This window comes from Amblyomma maculatum, chromosome 1 (assembly GCF_055883805.1).
Source record: "Amblyomma maculatum isolate TAMU_Amacu chromosome 1, ASM5588380v1, whole genome shotgun sequence".
Classification (NCBI taxonomy): domain Eukaryota; kingdom Metazoa; phylum Arthropoda; class Arachnida; order Ixodida; family Ixodidae; genus Amblyomma; species Amblyomma maculatum.
Window position 1 is genome coordinate 316,281,740 of NC_139344.1, and position 18,913 is coordinate 316,300,652.

The 18,913-nt window shown below is 46.4% G+C and overlaps 2 protein-coding genes across 3 annotated transcripts in view; one reads left to right on the top strand and one right to left on the bottom strand.

The window, feature by feature from the left end:
* Positions 1–4,374, top strand: part of Vps52 (vacuolar protein sorting 52) — a 32,829-nt gene extending 28,455 nt beyond the window's left edge. The window contains exons 16-18 of one of the 2 annotated variants that reach the window (XM_084607641.1): positions 1,441–1,618; positions 3,362–3,505; positions 4,039–4,374. In XM_084607641.1, coding sequence (XP_084463767.1) covers positions 1,441–1,618; positions 3,362–3,505; positions 4,039–4,313 — 597 coding nt within the window. In that variant the 3' untranslated portion in view covers positions 4,314–4,374. The remainder of the gene's footprint in view (positions 1–1,440; positions 1,619–3,361; positions 3,506–4,038) is intronic. The other variant, XM_084607711.1, reaches the window with a different exon arrangement.
* A 3,727-nt stretch (positions 4,375–8,101) lies between these two features.
* adp (WD and tetratricopeptide repeats 1) overlaps positions 8,102–18,913 on the bottom strand; it is a 49,244-nt gene continuing 38,432 nt past the window's right edge. Inside the window, exons 13-15 of the mRNA XM_084607778.1 lie at positions 16,063–16,255; positions 14,479–14,671; positions 8,102–9,916 (exon numbers count right to left, since the gene is read on the bottom strand). Coding sequence (XP_084463904.1) covers positions 9,719–9,916; positions 14,479–14,671; positions 16,063–16,255 — 584 coding nt within the window. The 3' untranslated portion in view covers positions 8,102–9,718. The remainder of the gene's footprint in view (positions 9,917–14,478; positions 14,672–16,062; positions 16,256–18,913) is intronic.

The window sequence follows — 18,913 nt, forward strand, 5'->3', positions numbered from 1 at the left end:
CAGTGTTACGCATCCTTTCTTCAGTAACTGCCGGCCTTTCGCGTTGTGCTGTCAAGTGTACCATCCTAGCAGTGTGGGAAAATGTACTGCAGCGCCAGCAGCTCTTTGAATTTGGAAGCATGTTGCAAACTGACACTGCCCCGGTGCTTTGGCCAGCGGCAAAGCATGCGTTTTCTACAAATCACACATGAGCTGTTAGACGGCCTCCTTGTTTTGTTTTTCTCAGTAGACAGCTCCCACAAGGTGGCAGAAAACATTGCGGAATTCGCGACACTTCCTATTTATAATGGGAGCAATGCGAGTCCCAAATGAACTCTTCCTCCCTGAGCACCGCCTTGATGCAAGCGTCCATTTCTGCCACCGGGGGTGCACACACACGATGCCGGCACCACAGCTTTGGGAGGGGGGGATATAATTTCTCAACCTATCGTGAGAGTGAAAAAATTTTTTCTGCGAAAAAACAGCTTTACAAATCACAAACTTCGCCACTCTCCATGTTACGTCTGTATGTCGATAAGAGGGAGTTGCGATCTGCTACTGTGATCAGCTTCCACACGCCGGCCATGGGCGTGCACTGATTGGTGCTGACTCAGCAGGCGGCGTGCGCGCCGCTGGGCAGCATGCAACTCTCGCTCAAAGCAGTCACCGCATGCACAGTGGTGCCCCGTAGAAGCGGATTGTGCCAAAGGATATCTCAGCCAGTCATGCTGTCATCATATCCATACCATCTCACATTCAGCGCCATCTCAAGAAGTAGCGAGAACAACACAGATCTGTTACAGGTCTGAAAACAGATGATACGTGCACATGAAATGTGAGCAAGTGCATGGAGTGATGGGCATTTCTTCCGTCAGTACGCAAGCGCCACCTACTTGCTCCGGCCAGACCACGAGTGTTGTACAGTACCCCGCCGGGGTAGCACAGTGGTCACGGCGCTCGACTACTGTTCCCAAGGATGCGGGATCGAATCCCGACCTCGGTGGCCGCTTTTCGATGGAGGCAAAAGCAAGGCGCCCGTGTGCTGTGCGATGCGAGTGCACAAGAATCCCAGGTGGTTGAAATTTCCGGAGTCCTCCAAAACGGCATCTCTCATAGCCTGAGTCGCTTTGGGACGTTAAACCTCACAAACCAAACCAAACACAAAATAAAGTGCAAAAGGGTTGAGGGGAGTCCTCAATCCGCTAGCCAGTGCTTTGGACTGTGGAAGTACTGGCTGGTGTATTACGGCTCCTGTGAACCCTTTGTTCACTCTGTTTTGTGTTTTCAAGAATCCCATCTTCCTGCCCTCTTTTTACAGTATTGTTGCAGTTTGTTCTATCTTTATTTGGATGTGAGCTACGTCGTAAGTAGCAGCAGGAGTGCCTATGCATTAGCCCCTTTTCCTGGGCTAAGGTTACTGCTCTCATTTGAGCTACACAGAGCACTCATGACCTTGTGCAGGAGAGGACGAAAGAGGACTCCAAGGAGACAGAGAGTTTCAAGGAGCTGCTGCAGGCACGCACACAGGAGTATGTGGAGGAGATCCTGGCTCCCCACTTTGGGGGCATGATCAGCTTCGTCAAAGAGTGCGAACTGCTCCAGGAGAGAGGTCAGGCTGACCAAATGCAGAAGGAAGAAAGTGAGCACACAGCCTATTTTGTCTCTCTCTTTTAGCCTCAAAAGCTGCAAAAGGCTTAGGTGTACCCTCCAGAAACTCGGCACACTCTGTGCTCACTTGTGACAGCAGATTGATGGCTGCACAGTTTAGAGGGACTGACAATTGACCAGGTTGAGAGATTGTAGTTGAAATGAACGCACCTTGCCTCATGTTGGTGCAGTCAGGTTTTTTAAAGCCTAGGAAGCCTAGCCAAGTAAGTTTAGGGATGCTAACCATTTCATGAGCATATGTTCGTATAGAGGGTATCTCCTTTTGTACCAGTCGCTCGATTACCTGGGTTATTGCGGGGGTTATTGTTGCTGCAGCAATCGTGGGCTTAATTGCCACAACGAGCCTGTAAATTTTAACTTTTTTTTCTGTTATCTACATGTAGCAGTGAAAGTAGCCCTGTGCAGTGCCCTCTCGCGGTGCTGACGGATGAACAGCCAAAGGAAGGCTAAAATGTAGCCGTTAAATGCATTCCTGTATTAAAAAGAACGGCTTGTCATTCATGATCAGAACTGGAAATTAGTTCTAAATTTCACTGGCAGAAACTTTTATATTTATTAAAAGCCCTTTCGCTGTCCACCTTCCATGAACGAGCAGTGTTGCATATGTGGCAGTCCAACATATTTAAGGTCCATAAGATAAATTAAGCTTTTTCTAATTTAATGGAGAGCCTAAATTGAATTTCTACTTCTATCAGCTGGTAGAATTAAGTTCTTTTTAGAGAAGCTTCTTTAGACATTTATTGGATGTTTAAATCAACAGGAGTAACTATGCATCAGTGCATAAGCCAGGCGTAAAGTTTCCCTTTTTTTGACCGATGAAATCATGTACACATGCAGTGACAGTATTTATCGCAATGCAAGAAAAAGCGTTTTCCTGTTTTTCTTCACAGTTCCAAAGCCAAGAAAAGCTTTACAACTGAACCCTTAGCACATAGAAGCACGGTTAGAATTTGGTTATGTGAACAGAGTTGACAAGAATTCATAAAGCTCCCCGGCTGGAATGCATTGTGTTAAGTTCACAGGGTTTCGAAACACTCTCCTGTGCCACTACGGATGATATAACATGCAAGTCACGACTGCACTCTCGAGCCCTTCCGTTGCTGGTGTTGCTATTGCTTGTTGTGTGGTATGCACCATGACCGAGTGATGTTGTGCAGCCTACATATCGGCGACATCACGATTGCTAGCCACACAGTATGCACTGCAAATAGTGAGCTCTTGTCATGCGAGTGTAAATTAACTTCATAATAGATCTGTCCGAATGCATTTACTGGGCTGCACAAAGATTTTGTCCACTTGGGACGATCTGGGGCTCTATTCAGAGTTTGCGTCATTATCGAAAGTGTTGCTATCTCAGTCTTCCAGATATGGAAATGCCGTAACCGAAAGTGTGAATGACTTGAGGACAGGGAGATAGCGGCACATTAGATAATGACACAAACTCTTAATACAGTCCCTGAAATGTATATTATATTATATAATATATATGCTAATGGTTCTTTTAATTCTATGACGTTTTTCGCAAGATTCTGCTGTATGCATATTTTTAATGCTAGGAGCAAAAGTGGCCAGCATGAAATTGTGTAGCAATATATATGCTTGATGAGGCCCTTCAATAATGGTTGAGACTGAGCAGTGTTCATTGATGAACAGGGCATTCTAAGCCTATTTGACCTTTTCCATAACTTTCTTTCCCCGTTTTTATTTTTTCCAGAAAAAGTTGCCATGCTTATACGCTCATTCAATTCAGGGTGGAAAAAGTCCATTGATGACATCAACCAAGACATCATGCAAACATTTACAAACTTCAAAAATGGCACCAACATCTTGCAGGTGTGGGACTTGCCTTGGCCTTTAGGTATTGCACTGCAGTTGAGGATGCATGTGCACACCCGCATGCAGTATTGTGCATAAACTTCTGTTCATCTCTTAGCCTTCATCAAGTGTAGTCTTCCATCATCATCAATGCTTCTCACCACTTTCCGGGAAGATCCACACCATATCTAAAATTCACTGGTACAGTCGATGCGCACTAGTGTTAGTAGTGAAGGGGCCCATGCTTGTTGCTTGGTTGGCCAGAGAAAAAAAGTCAAGAGGGCCCCGATTCTACATAAGGCAATTGGATGTTTATCAGACTATGACATAGCTTCTGCCAATTCCTAGAAGCAAAAAAAAAAACCTAAGCAGGAACTTCATTTAGTACTCCTAACATTATGATTACTTTTACTTTTGCCCTTCTGCATTTGTGGTATTTCATCACTCCTTTTACAATACTGTCCTTATGACAGCATATCATAACATATCATATAGCATATCATATCATAACGAGTGATATCCACAGACCACTCTGTCGCAGATGATTAATGGCAGTGTTTTTGTTTGACTGTGCAGGCAGCCCTGATGCAGCTGATCCAGTACTACCATCGGTTTCAAAAGGTGTTGAGCCAGGCTCCCTTCAAGCAGCTCTCGGTTCGCTCGGAACTGCTCAACATTCACCACCTCATGGTAGAGGTGAAGAAATACAAGCCAAATTTCTGAGCAAGCCAAAGAACATGAGTAACTGGACCATTAGTGTACATAAGTCATTGCAGGATGCATTGGCAAGGTCTAGTTGCGAAGAAAGCTTTTTTCACAAGCTAGAACTGAAGGGCAGTGTGCAGCAGTGAAGGACATTCATGGGAAAGTATTAAATTATTGTTAACCAAATAAACTAGTGCATGAGTTATCTTTCAGGTGTCTGTGATATTCGATCCACATTTAAGTAGGACATTGCTCTTGGAAAGAGCGTGGAGTCTTTTAAGGCGCCTCTTTTCATTTCTGAGCTTGTAGCTGCACTGCCTTGTTGCTGATCTTTGTTGTTTTGTTTTTTGAAGATGCCATGTTATAGTGGCACCATTGTGCACTCTCATCCGCACCGCATCCACCAGCGTGGCGAAAATCTGTGCCTGTCATATGCTGTTCACTGTTTTTGCACTGAAGCATCCTCATGTGCGACGCCACATGCAAATAAGCAGTAGCTCTACTGCACTTAAAGAAGCCATGGAGACCGTCATTATGGAGCGATTGTGCTACCGGCACTCCCTACAGTGTGTGTAGTGGCAACGGCAATCCAGAAATAGCTTTAAACAAGCTCTACTTGTCTTAAACCGTAATTGGAGCGCCAGATGATACACACTGTGATGATCACACTGATTAGGTGTCGAACCCGGATATATCGAACTCGAAGGGGATCGCGAGATAGTTCGATAATTAGATATACAGAAATCGGCTTGGGACAGCATTTACAATGCGAAAAAACGATACCGTATTTGTCGCGTAATCAACTCACTCGCATAATGAACCCACCCTTCACTTTTGCACTCGAGAATTCGGAAAAAAAAAAAAAAAAGCGTTAAGGCCAGCTCGCTCACATGCAAGCGATTAAGCGATCTCAGCGACAGAGCAAAAAATTTCCAACTTGTTGGAACTGTACCCTCTTGCTACCGCGGCAGCTCGAAACAAGGTTTCTGTGTCGCCACGGCAGAAATCTCCAGCGTTATCGCTTGCATGTCCCACACAGTTTCTGTCATCTCATCCACAGCTCATTTCTTGGCAGCGCGCCAAGATGCTGCGCAGCGATAACGTCGGGGAGTGTTTATCTTTTGATAGCTCCTGCGGAGGCGAGGAGCGAACTTGGCAGACTGCCCGTGACGGCTTGATTGCACAAGCCTGGTTCGATTTATCAGCATGATGCAGTAGCTGCAAATGCTGTTTGAAGCAAAAAATGCTAAAAGCCGGTGTCATGATCGTAGCTGACCGCGTGCTTTCGTTAATTCATACATGCAAGAATAAACAACTCCCGCAAAAGAAAAAAGAAGAAAAAAGCCGCTTCGTAACGCCATATCTTGCGCTACGCTGTGCGTACAGCACAACGATAAAAATAGACGACTCTCAGAAAACAAAAGTTAAATCTGCCGCTTGTTAACTTCGGTAGGCGCCATAGACACGTCAGCTGCTGCGCGCAGAGGGTTCGCAACACATGCTGGGGAAAGCGTCCAATGTTCTGTCTGAAAACGGGCTGAGCTGGCTTGGCGCATGCGTAGCGCATGCTACTGCGAACGAAGGCCGGGAAAGAGGAAGGAGAGAGATAGCTCGGCAAAAGAATGGGCACACCCTTGCGCTTCGCTCTGTCGCGTTTTTCCCCACTCGTTCCCACCGGTTCATTCACGCACATGGCTTGCAAACGTCACGTGCTGGCGCACGGGAAACGATAACCGCAAATGCGTGCGCCTTTAGGAATGGGCGCGGTGCTGCCCTACCCGAACTGTCCCCTCTCATTACTGCCGCGCGCGGCTTGAAAACATCACGCGGCAATGCGATCGTCTTTGGGAAAGGCACGCTTTCCAGTGCGTAGTGAAATTGAGCTCGATATATGACGCGGCTTTCCTATGCTTTTACATGGGATTCTCAAGGGGATATTCCGTGAGTTCGATATATCCGGGTTCGACTGTATATGTGACGGCCCAACCAGCATATCATGATGCAATCAAGTTTGGTGTATTCTGTTCAGTTATGGATTGCAGAGTCTGCACAACATATGGCAGCGTTGCAAAAGCCAAGAGAATGATGGAAACTGCAAGCATTTTCAAATAGCTGTACAGCTGCTTTGCAAGTTCAGAAAAATGAGGGTCAATGGATTTACGTGCTCAAGAGGTCAATTTAAACTCAATGTGGCTGTGCAAATACTAGTCATTTTCTAGTACGTTGAAAGTTATTGGAAAATATTTATATGCGCTCTGAACTTTTTGAATTAGCATGTAGTTTGAATGAGGCACGTTGTAGTAGCTTTTGTCGGTGATCATTTTAAGTTAAAACATTGCCGGCAGCTGGTAAGCTAGCAATCCCTGCCTTGATGCCCAGTCTCGGAGGCCATAGCCCATAGATCCTGCCCCATATACAGAAGTTTTAGCTCCATTTTGTTAACTGTCCGGTTCAGCGTTCTCAAAAAGCTGAGAAAGCCTGTAGATGCAAAAGAAGAATTTGTGTAGACATTAGAACAGCTCGACGTCATCCCAAAATACAACTAAAAGACCAGCAACGCACTAAGCAGTTTCCGAAACGGCGTGGCTGGCCAGGGCACGTAACTGATGGCTGCAGAGGGATGGCATGAATTCAAGTGAAGCGAAACAAACTGTGCTGCTGGGCTTACTTCGGCCATAGGGCTTGAGGCTGTCGTCGCTCCTGCCATAGCAGGCACTGTTCCATGCAATTCAGGTTTGGGGAGGTCAATTTCGGTGATTGCTGGCTGTGGGAGTCGTGCCTTGACGTGACCCTGCCTGAATTAACGAGCGTCCAAAGCCAACACAGGCACCTGCTGGATTAATGAAACTTTACTGTATCCATGCAGCCCTAGAATTTGTGGATATTCGTACTTGAGCATCCCATGGTCTAAGATGGGCTTCAGGAAGGTTCAGGCCACCTGGGACTGTTATCAGCATGTTCCAAAGTTTTACCACACAAGGATTTTTTTGCATTTTTTTTCTTGTGCTGCAGACTTGCTGCCATGGCTTTTGACTCTTTCCCTACCATGGGGAAATAAAAACATCTTTGTATGTTTCGGCAGAAATACATTAACATGGTTTTTAAGCACATCAGTTTGAATAATGAAATATAAGTTTCAATATAAAATTTAAAAACCAAGTACAAGATAGGGAGAATTTAAGCAAAACTTGTCTGTTAAAGAAAATAGTTAAATAGCATTCTTGGTACAGAACATTAACTGGAAATGCAAAACAAGGCCAAAGACGAAAACAACTAACCGGCGCATGGCACCAATATTCCAGCCTGGTTTCCATCATTATCATCATAAAAACTAGCTTGTTCATACTCTGTGCTGCTCGGGGTGTTGATAAAATCGACCACAGAGGAGGCAAAATCAAGAGAGTTACAGAGTTGGCTATTCTTGCTCCAGACTTGTTTCTGATGCTACCACACCTTCAGAATGCATGCACAAAATGGCACCTCAAGAGAAAAAAAAATTAAACTTCAGTTCGTGCAGTGTCCTTAAAAAATGCAAAAGGCACCATAATCAGCGTGGAAGTAATTGTTAGCGGACTGGCAGATGTACAGAGAACTTGGGGTGCGTTCAAACTATGATGCCATGAGAAAAAGAAAAATTTACATTAAAAACCAAGCTTGAGTTGTCTGGTTATGTGTCAAATGGCACATCGTGTCCATAAGCAAGCAGAATGCTCTAAAATTGTCATAAAAAAGTTTGTTAGTGGGCTGACAATGCTCAGTGGGTGTGGTAGGGAAAGAGTTCGAACCAAGCCTGTAGACTGCAGCCAAATGCAACATACACAGACCATTCACTGAAGGCACCTTGTGTAACATTTACACTCCTCTTACTGGAACATGCTGACAGGCACAGTTCTCAGTATGGAGTCTATGTGAAGTGACAATGCAAGACAAAGAATTACACAAATCTTTTTATTAAAGTAACAAGAGAAGACTCGGTTGACTTGGACACAATACAAACTATAATTAAAGCCTCTTGAGCTAGCTGTTAGTCAAACGAAACCACGCTTCACCAGTGCAACACACACACAAGAAAAGATAATCTCTCACTCAACCACAGTGTGTGTGCATAGCTTTTGATGTCAAAGACCGCAACTTTGTTCTGACATTCTCTAGTCGCAAAACAAAAATATGCAAGGCTCTTATGGCGAGAATGACCTTGCTGCATGGAACCTCGTCGAGTTGACAAGAGGAGGGGGGGTGGGGGGGGGGGGGGGGCCTTTCACATGACCAGCTCCAAATGGCAGTTCAGTCATTTTCAGGGACTGATCCACGTTAACAATCTTGAGGTTTGCCAACAGTAACTGGTATTCGTTTAAATAACTTGCAACATGCACTGCTTTAAACAGTGTGGCATATAAATCACTGGGTCAAACAATTTCTGACCCGAATTTGCGTGAACCAAGTTTTGTCACAACACAATATAGGGTAAGGTGAAAATACACTGCGCAGTTCTAAAAAAGAAAAAAACATCTATGTACATATTTCCCCAATGCAGCACCTCTCATCACTGAACTACCCCCTTCCCCTTTCGTTCAGTCTTTCAAACAACCTCGCAGCAGTAGGTACTGATGAAAACTGTGCCTTGTCAAACGGCATTGGCAGACAGTTGCCTGAACAGGCTGGCCAGCCGGGAATTGCAGTATTCTTATTATGCAGAGCTGGCACCACCTGGCCTGGTTTATTGTTGCTTCTGTGCCGAGGACTTGTTTAAATCTTTTGGTTAAGCACTTAATGAGTAAGAAGCTTTTGAGCAACCCTAGTCGCTCTGGGAAGCAAGTGGTGTTGGAACAATGTGAATGCAAAAGGTTGCCCTTGCTTCACGAAACTTCATTTAATACCTGTGCCACCGTATGGCAAGAAAATTCCACTATGTCATCATGATGCAGTCAAAGCCCCATTTTCAGGAACCCTGCATTAAAACCAATGCATCCAAATAGGTCGCAGACCATATTGATGTGACACGAAACAGCAGCATTCCCGTGGGGCTGATACGGTGGGTCCTGCACCCTGCTTATATTTCCAAGTGTGCCAGCATTCAAGTCAAATCTACACCAGCATTCCCACATAGTAAACCAAAACTGTAAATAAAGGATATTCTTGCCAGCACACTGGCAAGGCAAAAGTGCAAGATGGCTGAGAAAGCTACGCTCTTGCCCACCACAGTCCTGCATTTTGTTGCATGCCATTCTTGCCCATGTCTTATCCAAAAGCTGCAGAGCTGTTTACTTCCAGTAGTGCTGGCTGTGCTTACAGCAGTTTTGCGCTTCAATGAAGCACTTCCTACAAGCACCAGCTTTAGCTCCACCTAGACGCAGTGGCAAAACATATTTATTTCCAACTTTAATTGCTGCTCTTGTTTTACCTCTGCTAGTGATAGCCCAAGCCTGTAGGGACAAGGAAGGAAAAGAAAGAAAGCCATCAGCAAACTTATTCTGGTGGTGCCACTCTTTTGTCAGCAACAAAATCCCAGCCACTGAGGTGCCTGTCATGGAAACTGGGAATAGAGCAGGTCCTAGCTGGGCCGACAGGAGACAACATTGGCTTCGCCACTGCGACCCTCGGCCTCCCCTTCATCGGACTCTAAGAGACCGGGAACACGGTAGCCCATGTTCATGAGCATCACTTCCAGTGGATCAGCGTTCATGCGCCGCTGGTTGGCCACGGCTGCGTCCTCAGAATCTATCACTTCCCGATCTTCTTTCCTCCCATCCTGTGCAGACAAATTAAATTGTAAATTATAAACTGTTGGGTTCAACATCTGAAAGAAACACATTGCCTGTTATAAGATATGTGCGAAGGCTCCAAATAATTTATGCCACCGGAAGTTCTTTAACTTGCACCGACATCTTGCAGCACATGGGCGTTTTTGTGTTTTTCCTCCATCGAAATACAGTTGTCTTGACACCATCATAGGCTGTTTAGAACACTTTTACAGCAAAGTGGAGAGCTGCAGATGAAAGGGTTAAACTCTGGCAGAAATTGGCACATTCGAGGAGGACATGGTGGGTCATTCAGGCAGCTTTAGGGTAAGAAATGCTACAATAATAGAGAGTTTTAGAATAGGGGGACCCTATCGGTTAGGGGGATAGGGTAATAGCGGGGCGCGAGTGCGCATGCGCAGAACCCAAGCAGGCCTTGGGTTTTTGGGTCAGCGGACGACGGTCACCCTATCTCGGCGAAATAGCGTGGACCCTATCGCCGGATAGGGTCTGGGAAAATGGCGGCGTCCGGCCAAGCGGCGGCCGCTCGCCTCGGCACACATTCATCGTTACCGCTCCATGGTGTCACGCGATCAAGGCAAACGAAAGGCCAACGAAGCTTGTGCTATGTCTCATGACGCCCGCACCACCAAATTTAAGCGATAAAACGCCCCATATTTTCTGATTACTTCCGGATTTACCGAGCCGCTAGGCTTAGCGAGTTCGCCTCGTTTGGTTACCATGGGGACCAGGCGTCGGAAAGCGCGGAAGGTTCAAATGAAGTTTCCCGGCTCAGCCTGGATTGGTAAAGATTGGCAGATTTCGTCTTGTCTGAAGAAAAGAGTTTATATAACTGGTATATTTAAGATAGCTTTGTACAATGACAGCAGTTTCTTTTTAATAAAATAGCATTGTTGGCTTTTATATATATTTATATGCTTTTCACGGTTTACCGTCTGGGCGCTGCAATCGACAAACGCAAGCCCCGCTCCGCTGCGTCGGTAAAACCCTATTCTAAAACTCGCCGGTCGGCTCGAACGTTGCGCCACGGCACGCTATATTCTTGGGGGCCCCAAGCCTTGGGTTCCCCTATTCTAAAACTCCCTAATAGCATTGGGACTCTGCACAACCTATTTAATGACTGAGGCAGGTTTCATCAAAGCCTCACTTGTTTACCTCCATATACAGTTGAAACTCGATTTAACAAAGTTGAGGGGAGCCGTGAATTATTTTGTTAACTCAAGAACTTCGTTAAATTGAGAGGCATTTCTCGGTCCTATAATTTGGTGCACTTGATTATTAGGTGCGGCGGTATCCAAAAAGCTACCGCAGCATCATACTTGCGATTCCTTGATGCTCCCAATATGAAATGCGGCCAGCAAAAATGACCGGAGCCGGTAGCATACAAGAAAGAAAAATTGTTACTCATCAAGAAGAACCTGAGAGGACTACAAATTTATTTTCCACCAATGAATTCGGTGATTTTTACCTGCGTGCGCTTTATGAGCAATGACCGCACCGATTTCTCGTAGATCTGAAGTGCTATGTGGCACTGTAGGCATAACAAGCTGAGCTTGTGAGAAGCATGCACTCAAAGGTATGGAAAATTATCTGCAGAAGCACAATGGTGAACGAACCACACGAAGCACTCCACACACACACACAAAACAAAAAAAAAATAAAGTGCAACACCGCCCCTTAACAGTCTTTTTTTTTTCTAACCGCTGGCACCATCTGGTGAACTGAACCGAACACTACATCTCTCGCTCTCTACAAAATAGACCAAAATAGCCCCTTTCCACCTTCATTTTTCGAAAAAAGGTTCGTTAAATTGTGACAGATGAAAAAATTATTTCGTTATTTAGAGTTAGTCAAAGCAGTGAATCCTATGGGCGCCTGAGAAGGAATTATGACATCTTCGTTAAATCGGGTTTCGTTAAATCGAGTTTTCACTGTACAGTCGTGCCCCATTAAAGGGACACTAAAGAGAGAAAGGAAGTGGGTTTGCATCGATAGAATGCCAGTTCCTGATTACAAAAAGACCACTCTTACTAAAAACAGAGCTGTTACAAGGTAGTAAAGAAGAATAACAGAAATACAGGTATCGCCACCACAGCCAAACAGCCGAGGCTCGCAACTACAAATCACATGACGCGCTAGGGATCCCGGAGGCTGACAAATGCGAATTACGTTGCATGTTTGAATGCGGTAGTACGTTTTTTCTCTGTAAAGTATTGTGCATTACAAGCGCTCTATGTTTTTTTTTTCTTCCTTTATGGGCCCATCGCTCGGTAAATTACTCTCTTCATCGTTTTATTTACTTCGGCTGAGGCCGTCATTCCGAGTACGCTGTTGCCATGTTGGCCCTTGAGGGATGCGACGCCGCGGGCCGCGCCGGCTCGCTAGCTATCACGGAGTCTCCGCTTACGTCATAGTGTGCGTCACTCAACTCAGACTACGTAGTCGGAGGGCACAGTTTGAATTCGACCGGCGGGAACAAGAAAAAACCTCAACTTCTTATCGCAATATCTCAGCAATTATTCCATTTTTTGCTGCCGGATATGCGGCAACAGTGTCACTAAATGTAGTTTATTAGATTTCCATACCATCTTTGGCTGTCTTTAGTGTCCCTTTAATATGACCCCCGTTAATATGGATGACCCGAATTATGGACAGTTTTTCTGGGGACGAAACTTTTTCAGTGTATTTATGCCTCGTTAATATAGAAACTCGCTGTCTGGACAATGGACAGGGGAAGAATGCACACGGCCTACTTGGGCCCATGTATTTTTGTCTCGGTAATATGGACAGTGCTTGAAAAAAAAGCAGAGGAGTCCGAACGCAAGTTAAAGAAGGGCCCGCCGCCCGCAAACCTACGCGACAGCCGATATGGCCGGATGCCTGAACGAGTCCTGTAGGGTTGGAAAGAACTAAAGCGGGCATGTCGCCGTTTTAGAGGGGGTGAGCGCAAGAGCGGAGAGGAACATACACAGCAAACCGAGGGTCGACGTAAGAATGACCTCGAAAGGGGGAACCAGGAGATTTCTGGGTGTAGCGGCAGTGCCGCCGCAATCGGGAAAACGGCAACATGTGGTTGCAATAAATTCTGCTGAACATGAACAGAGAGGCCGGTAAAAGCGTAAGAAAGAAATGACATGAAGAAAAAGACAACCGCCTACAGTGGCGGCGGGAACTGAAGTTTTCTTTCCCAAAGCACAGTATGTGTTCCATACGTTAACGCTTTTCAGTAAGAGTTAAGGCACACTCTCAAAGTAGAGCGACAAAAGAAAGGCGACGAGCACGCAACCGGAACCGGGCGTCCCGTCCTGGACGCCCTTCCTTCTCATGCTCCTAGTTTTCGTCCCTGTTGCGCTACCGAACTGCCACATTTTGTGCCCCAGGCGGTCCGCATGTCGGCTTCGCTTTGAGTCAGCGATGCGGCCTTGACAAGGTCTGAGCTCTTCGTAGTCGGCTAGCCGTCGTTCTAAACTGTACTTCAGCTTGCAGTGTTTGTTTTATAGGAACACATAGAAATGGCGCCAAGATGGGATGTTCGATAGCCTTCATGCATAGCAGCTTGCCAACTTGACTCCCTCGCTTCCTTACGGAAACAGTACAGGACAAAAAAAGAGAGAATCAGAAAAACGGAAAGGCAGAAAGGTTAACTAGGCAAGAAAGTGCAAAGCATCGGGAGCCTGTAACCCTCAACTTGAGTCTGGATTTTGGCATGGCACAAAAGAGCAGAGCTGAACGTAGGCGCGAAGCAAGCAATCTGTGAATACAAGCGGCAAAAGCCATCAGTCAATCCAAGCCGTGAGGGACTAGTATCGAGCAGCTACTTAGCTCAGCTACTTTGGTCATCTGATGAGAAGAGAGGAGTCGCTGGAGAAAGATTTGATGTTGGGAAAGGTTGAGGGTCGCCGGAGAAGGGGTAGGCAGCGAACGCGATGGTTAGATGGCATTCTCGAGGCATTGCAGATGAAGCTATGTGATGTTAAGAAGATAGTGAGAGACCGGAAAGCGTGGCGTGACATGGTCCATAGGGTCACGAAGAGTCGGACACGACTGAACGCCTGAACTGAACTGAACTTGGCGACTAATTTGTACAGTGACGACGTCATTTTGAAAGTGGCGGTGAGTAAAGAATCGGACGCTGATTCATTGGCCAGTGAGGAGTTTGTGCTCGAAAGTTCGACCAACACAAAGCCCACCATCACGTGTGTCATGGTACGCGAGTCGCTTCAGACTGCACTACAATTTTTCGAAGACAACAATGATAAGGATAATGCACTCAAAATTGCCGGTGTTCTGTCAAATTTTGGGTCCAGTGCACACCGTTATCTACAAAAGCAGTCATTAATTACAATTCTTTTTTCTCGATAAAATCCTTATCTTTTTTATTCATGACTCGTTATTATAGATGACTCGCTTTATGGACAGTTTTGGTTGGAAACCAAAGTGTCCATATTAACAAGGCACGACTGTATTCATGTTCCTAAGAAAGCTGTGATAGCGTGCACTGATTTTCTAAGCTGTAAGCACCGCACTCTGATGCATAAGGACAAGTAGTCACCTCTGGCTTTGGGCTCCACAGTCTCACTACGGGGTCGATTCCGCTGGTGGCAAGAAGACAAGTGCTGGGGTGTGGTTGCAAGCAGTTGACGATGGAGTCGTCGCCACGCATCACTCGAATAAGATTGGTGCTGTACTTGTCCCACACGAAGAATGAGCCATCGTCCGAGCCTGCCACCACGTACTGACCCGCACTGAAATCCAGAGAACATTTATATTAGCAATACTAGTATTATGCCAGTCTTTTCCCCTGCTGCTCCCAAAAAAGCCACAATATATATCTGGTAAATAAGGAGTGCACTGATAAAATTGATACTGAGCCACCCGTAGTGTAGCACTAGAGAAGAGATAACAGGAGAACCTACAGAAGGAATGAACAACAGTCCAACTCCATTATAGGCAACAAGTAACAAATTGTAAAACAAAAAAATGTTGGCAACAGTTGAAGTTTAAATTCATAATATTTAAAAAACACTTAAGAGGACAGCACTATTTTGCCACTGAATAGACAGAGCCTCAGGCAATCTTTACCAGAAAGGCGGAGACACCTTTCAAAAGCTTTAGCAGTGTTTTGGGATTGCTTCCAGCAATTCGAAGGGCAAAAGAGAAAAAAAGTGCCAGCTAAGGCAGCTTCTCTACAGTACAGCTATGTCACGTGAAAAAAATGGCACGTCAAAGTGAAAGCTATTGTCGCTTTTACCACCTCCGTGACAGCTGACATGAGCAAAGGATAGTACTGCAAGGCTTCAACTGTTCATGCTGCTTGTCAAAGGCACAAGAGGCCCGAACACGTGTTGCCCGCCTGATCTTCCACTGCATGAGAACACTAGTGCAAGGTTACAAGTGTGAACCAGTAGTCACTTGTGCACTGCGGCAAAACCTGGTGTCTGCCATCAAAGCTGGCATTGCATTGCACCAGACAGTTTGATATTGCCGTTTTATGGTCAATCAGATTCAATACATGGTCAAGTATTGCATTTGTTTGTTAAGAGAATATATAATGAATATTTTCTAATATTCATGTTCTTTGTATTGAGAGGTTCAACTACTGCTTCTCTGCAATCTCTTAATTGCTTAACATGACCTTGCACACAAGATCTATTTTGATGAATGAGCTTCTCGATTTTAAAATTTACAACCAAAGTTTTGTTTTTTCCTCTTTTTTCCTCCCTGCAACCTTAGAAACGACAGTGACACAAATGCACTACATCAGCTAGCCCTCATCACTGTCCCCAACTCCCTAGTAAGCTTCTCTAGACGAAGATTAGAATCTTTTAGTAAAAAAATTTTGTTTTAGTAATTTCAGTTATTTAACCATTCACTATTGAGCTCTATCATGTGCATAATGACCGGCTTGGTGTTCAATTAACCTAGCCAAAGGAATAATCAAACGTGAGAATGTGATGTACACAACTTAACAACTAAAAAAGTGAGGTGTTGCATCACATTACTGATTTCACCATATGTGCTAGTTAGGTATATGTTACCAGCTGCACGAACTTTGCAGTTTCTAAGCATGTGTCACGCTTGCTGCACCCATTCCGACCGTCTACATCAACATGTGACTGAACATGTGGCTGCACACCTGCCAAAGAAGTTGGCCTCTTTGATGTCAGTGGTAGTGTTGCAATGACCGCAGAATCTGGACTCGTAGTCAAAGGCCAGGGCACGCCATGCCTTTTCTTGATCCGAGATCTGTGGCTGCCTCCGATGCTTGGGGCTCGAGTTGGCACTGCCATTGGAGCTTTGAGATTCAGACCGACTTCCTTCCTCGGAGTCTGCACCAACCACATATTTTAAGACACTGAGCAGTAAGCAGGAAATCGTGGATGCAACTGGACTCTATTGGGTCAAGACTTCGCTACCATGGTGACATTCTGTGCTCAACAGCAGGTCTGCACATAAAGCCACATTTCATCATCATTGGTCTAGGCTTCAGTTCTGTCTTGACATTGAAATAATAACTTTCAAGTAGTCAAATATGCAGAAATGTGTTCCTTTAGCAATAAATTCGCAGCTTAGCAACAGCCCACACAACTTATGTAGTTGAAAGAAATGTAATTGGAAAAGTTCTGATACAGATCGGGAGACCTGCATACACTTCGCGAGATTGCTGACAGCCACTTGCATGCGCATGGCATGTTATATACTCGTGCTGTACTGGCTAGCAACTGTAGTATAAGAAAGTCAATAATTTTCCACAGCAAGCTTCACGAAATTGTTGGGGGACTATATTCTGCTGCAGAGTGAGCTTAATGTTATCCCCGAGTACAGATACATTATGTCACATTTCTCTGCATGCAATGCAAACAGAACTGCAAGTGGTGAAAATATGCAGCATTTACAGCTCTAGCAATGTAGAAAAGAACAACGCAGAAAATAACAAAAAATTGCTTTCAAAACACGCCTCTACGTAGACAGTCTTAGTCACGCACATACTTTCCAGTCCTGTCATTCCCACTTACGTTTGTAACAATGAAGGTACATTGTTGCCAACACTAATTCCACAAAAACTGCTTGAATCTACAATTTTTCGTGGAATCACGGGTAACGTAAGGACTTGAATGAAAAAAGGCACCTACATAGCGCCTTCAGCTTTTTACGGCGTTCCAAAGAGCTCCATTTTATGGTGGTTAATTCTCGCAAGAATGCGCCACGGGGGGCTAGACGCTACAGTCGCCTCCTAGCCCCAACGTGCGAGAAATAGCCACTGCGGCGGGTTCAGGCCAGAGGGGACAAACACGAGTTGCACACTCGAACGAGCTTTAATCTGTCCGAGTAATTATACACGGCAAATCAACAGCACACAAATACAACCACCGTGTAGCGAGCGAACACCGCTTACAGGGGTGAAATAAAAACCACCTAATGGGGAAGCGCGCCAAGAAGGTGAGAGGAAGAGTCTTCTCACCTGACACGGCTTCGCGCTCACATCCCATTGCGATTTATGTCTACGGTCAGTGGGCGATTCTCGGTGACGGTGGCGGTCTCCTCGGTGGAAATCATGAACCGCGCACGTGTGCTCCCAACCGCCGAAGAACCCCGAGCGAGTTGCTACAGTCGCGCTCCTCGACACAGAACGGGAGAGAAGGTCTCCCAGTTACGCCGGCAGGAAAGAGGGAAGCCCGCAGCAGCGTCGCCGCAGGGCCCGGGAAGCGGCGGGGCGTGGCCAGCATGCCCTCTGCTCCGCCAACCTCTCTGCCAGCACGCGTAATCACGCGTGTTAATTACGCGCGGGCGTTATAATGGAGGCAGGGAATTGTGAATCCCCACATCACCCCCTCCTTAAAACCGCCGTACGGCTAAAAGTAGCCGCGTTCACCGAGGAAGATACCAAGGGGGGGCCGGCTAGATGCCGTTTAACTTTTAAACCCAAACAAAAGTGCCAATATATAAGAAGTTGGAGACAGCTCACAGCCATAGGTGTCGGAGGGGGAGGCAAGGCTGACAACCACAGGAGGCGACCATGGAGCAAGGGTGGAAGTGTCGATGGCAGCAGAAACCACACGTCCCACTTCTTCGCCCTCAGTCGGCTAGGCGTGGATGTATCGATGGCTGCAGGTGCGCTACTGCATTCATTGCCTGTCAGCCGGGGGACCGGCAGGAACTGCGTCTTCGCGAAGCGTGTTGCAGGTTGGCCTCAGCGGGTTGGCCGCTCGCTCCTAGCCGGCCTCTTTTCCCTCCGTCGTCGACGCCGCCGATGGCGAGCGCAGCGAGATGCCAAGCTGCTCCCACTGGTGAAGCCACGGCCGCGAGCACCGAACGGCGCTGAGGTGGCCCCTTTGCTGCAGCTTTCGTCGTGCTGGACGCAGGGGCCCATTCCACGAACTCCGGCTCGCTCACTCGGTAGCCGACCGGAAACCGTTTGTCTTGGCCTGGTTGACGGTGACAGCAGGCTCTGGGTGCGGAAACGCGGCCAATCCTTGGACGGCTTGTTCTTCGATGCTGCAATGGTCGTCGTGGCCTCCGCTGGCTCCCCTCCTTCCTGGCTGCAATGCTGTCTTTTCTCTAGTTACTTCTTTCTTTTTCAAATCTACCACCACTCGATTTTCTCCAAGAGAAAGTGCGTGCTTTCTCTGGAAGCAAAATGCGCTGAATATTAACAGAGCGTCCCATCCATATTCAGCACAAGAAATTACTCCCCGCGCATTGGTCAGAGTTATGTCTGCCGTGAGCGGAAGTCGTAACGAGGCGCGATGCTCGAACTCTCAAGCGTTGCCTCTAGCTGCAGCTGCCTGCTGGTGGGGGAGTGTGTCCTCCTCGGGTCACGCAGCAGGGCTCGAATTGCGGTGCGCTTTGTGTAAAGTCTAGCTCCGCCATCTTTGCTTGCAGCTCTGTTACGCGTCGGCGTGTGCCCAACACAGTGAGCGTGGCATTGTTGCGAACTTATAGAGCAAGTTTTAGCCATTCGACAACGTCACCATGCACATCACTAG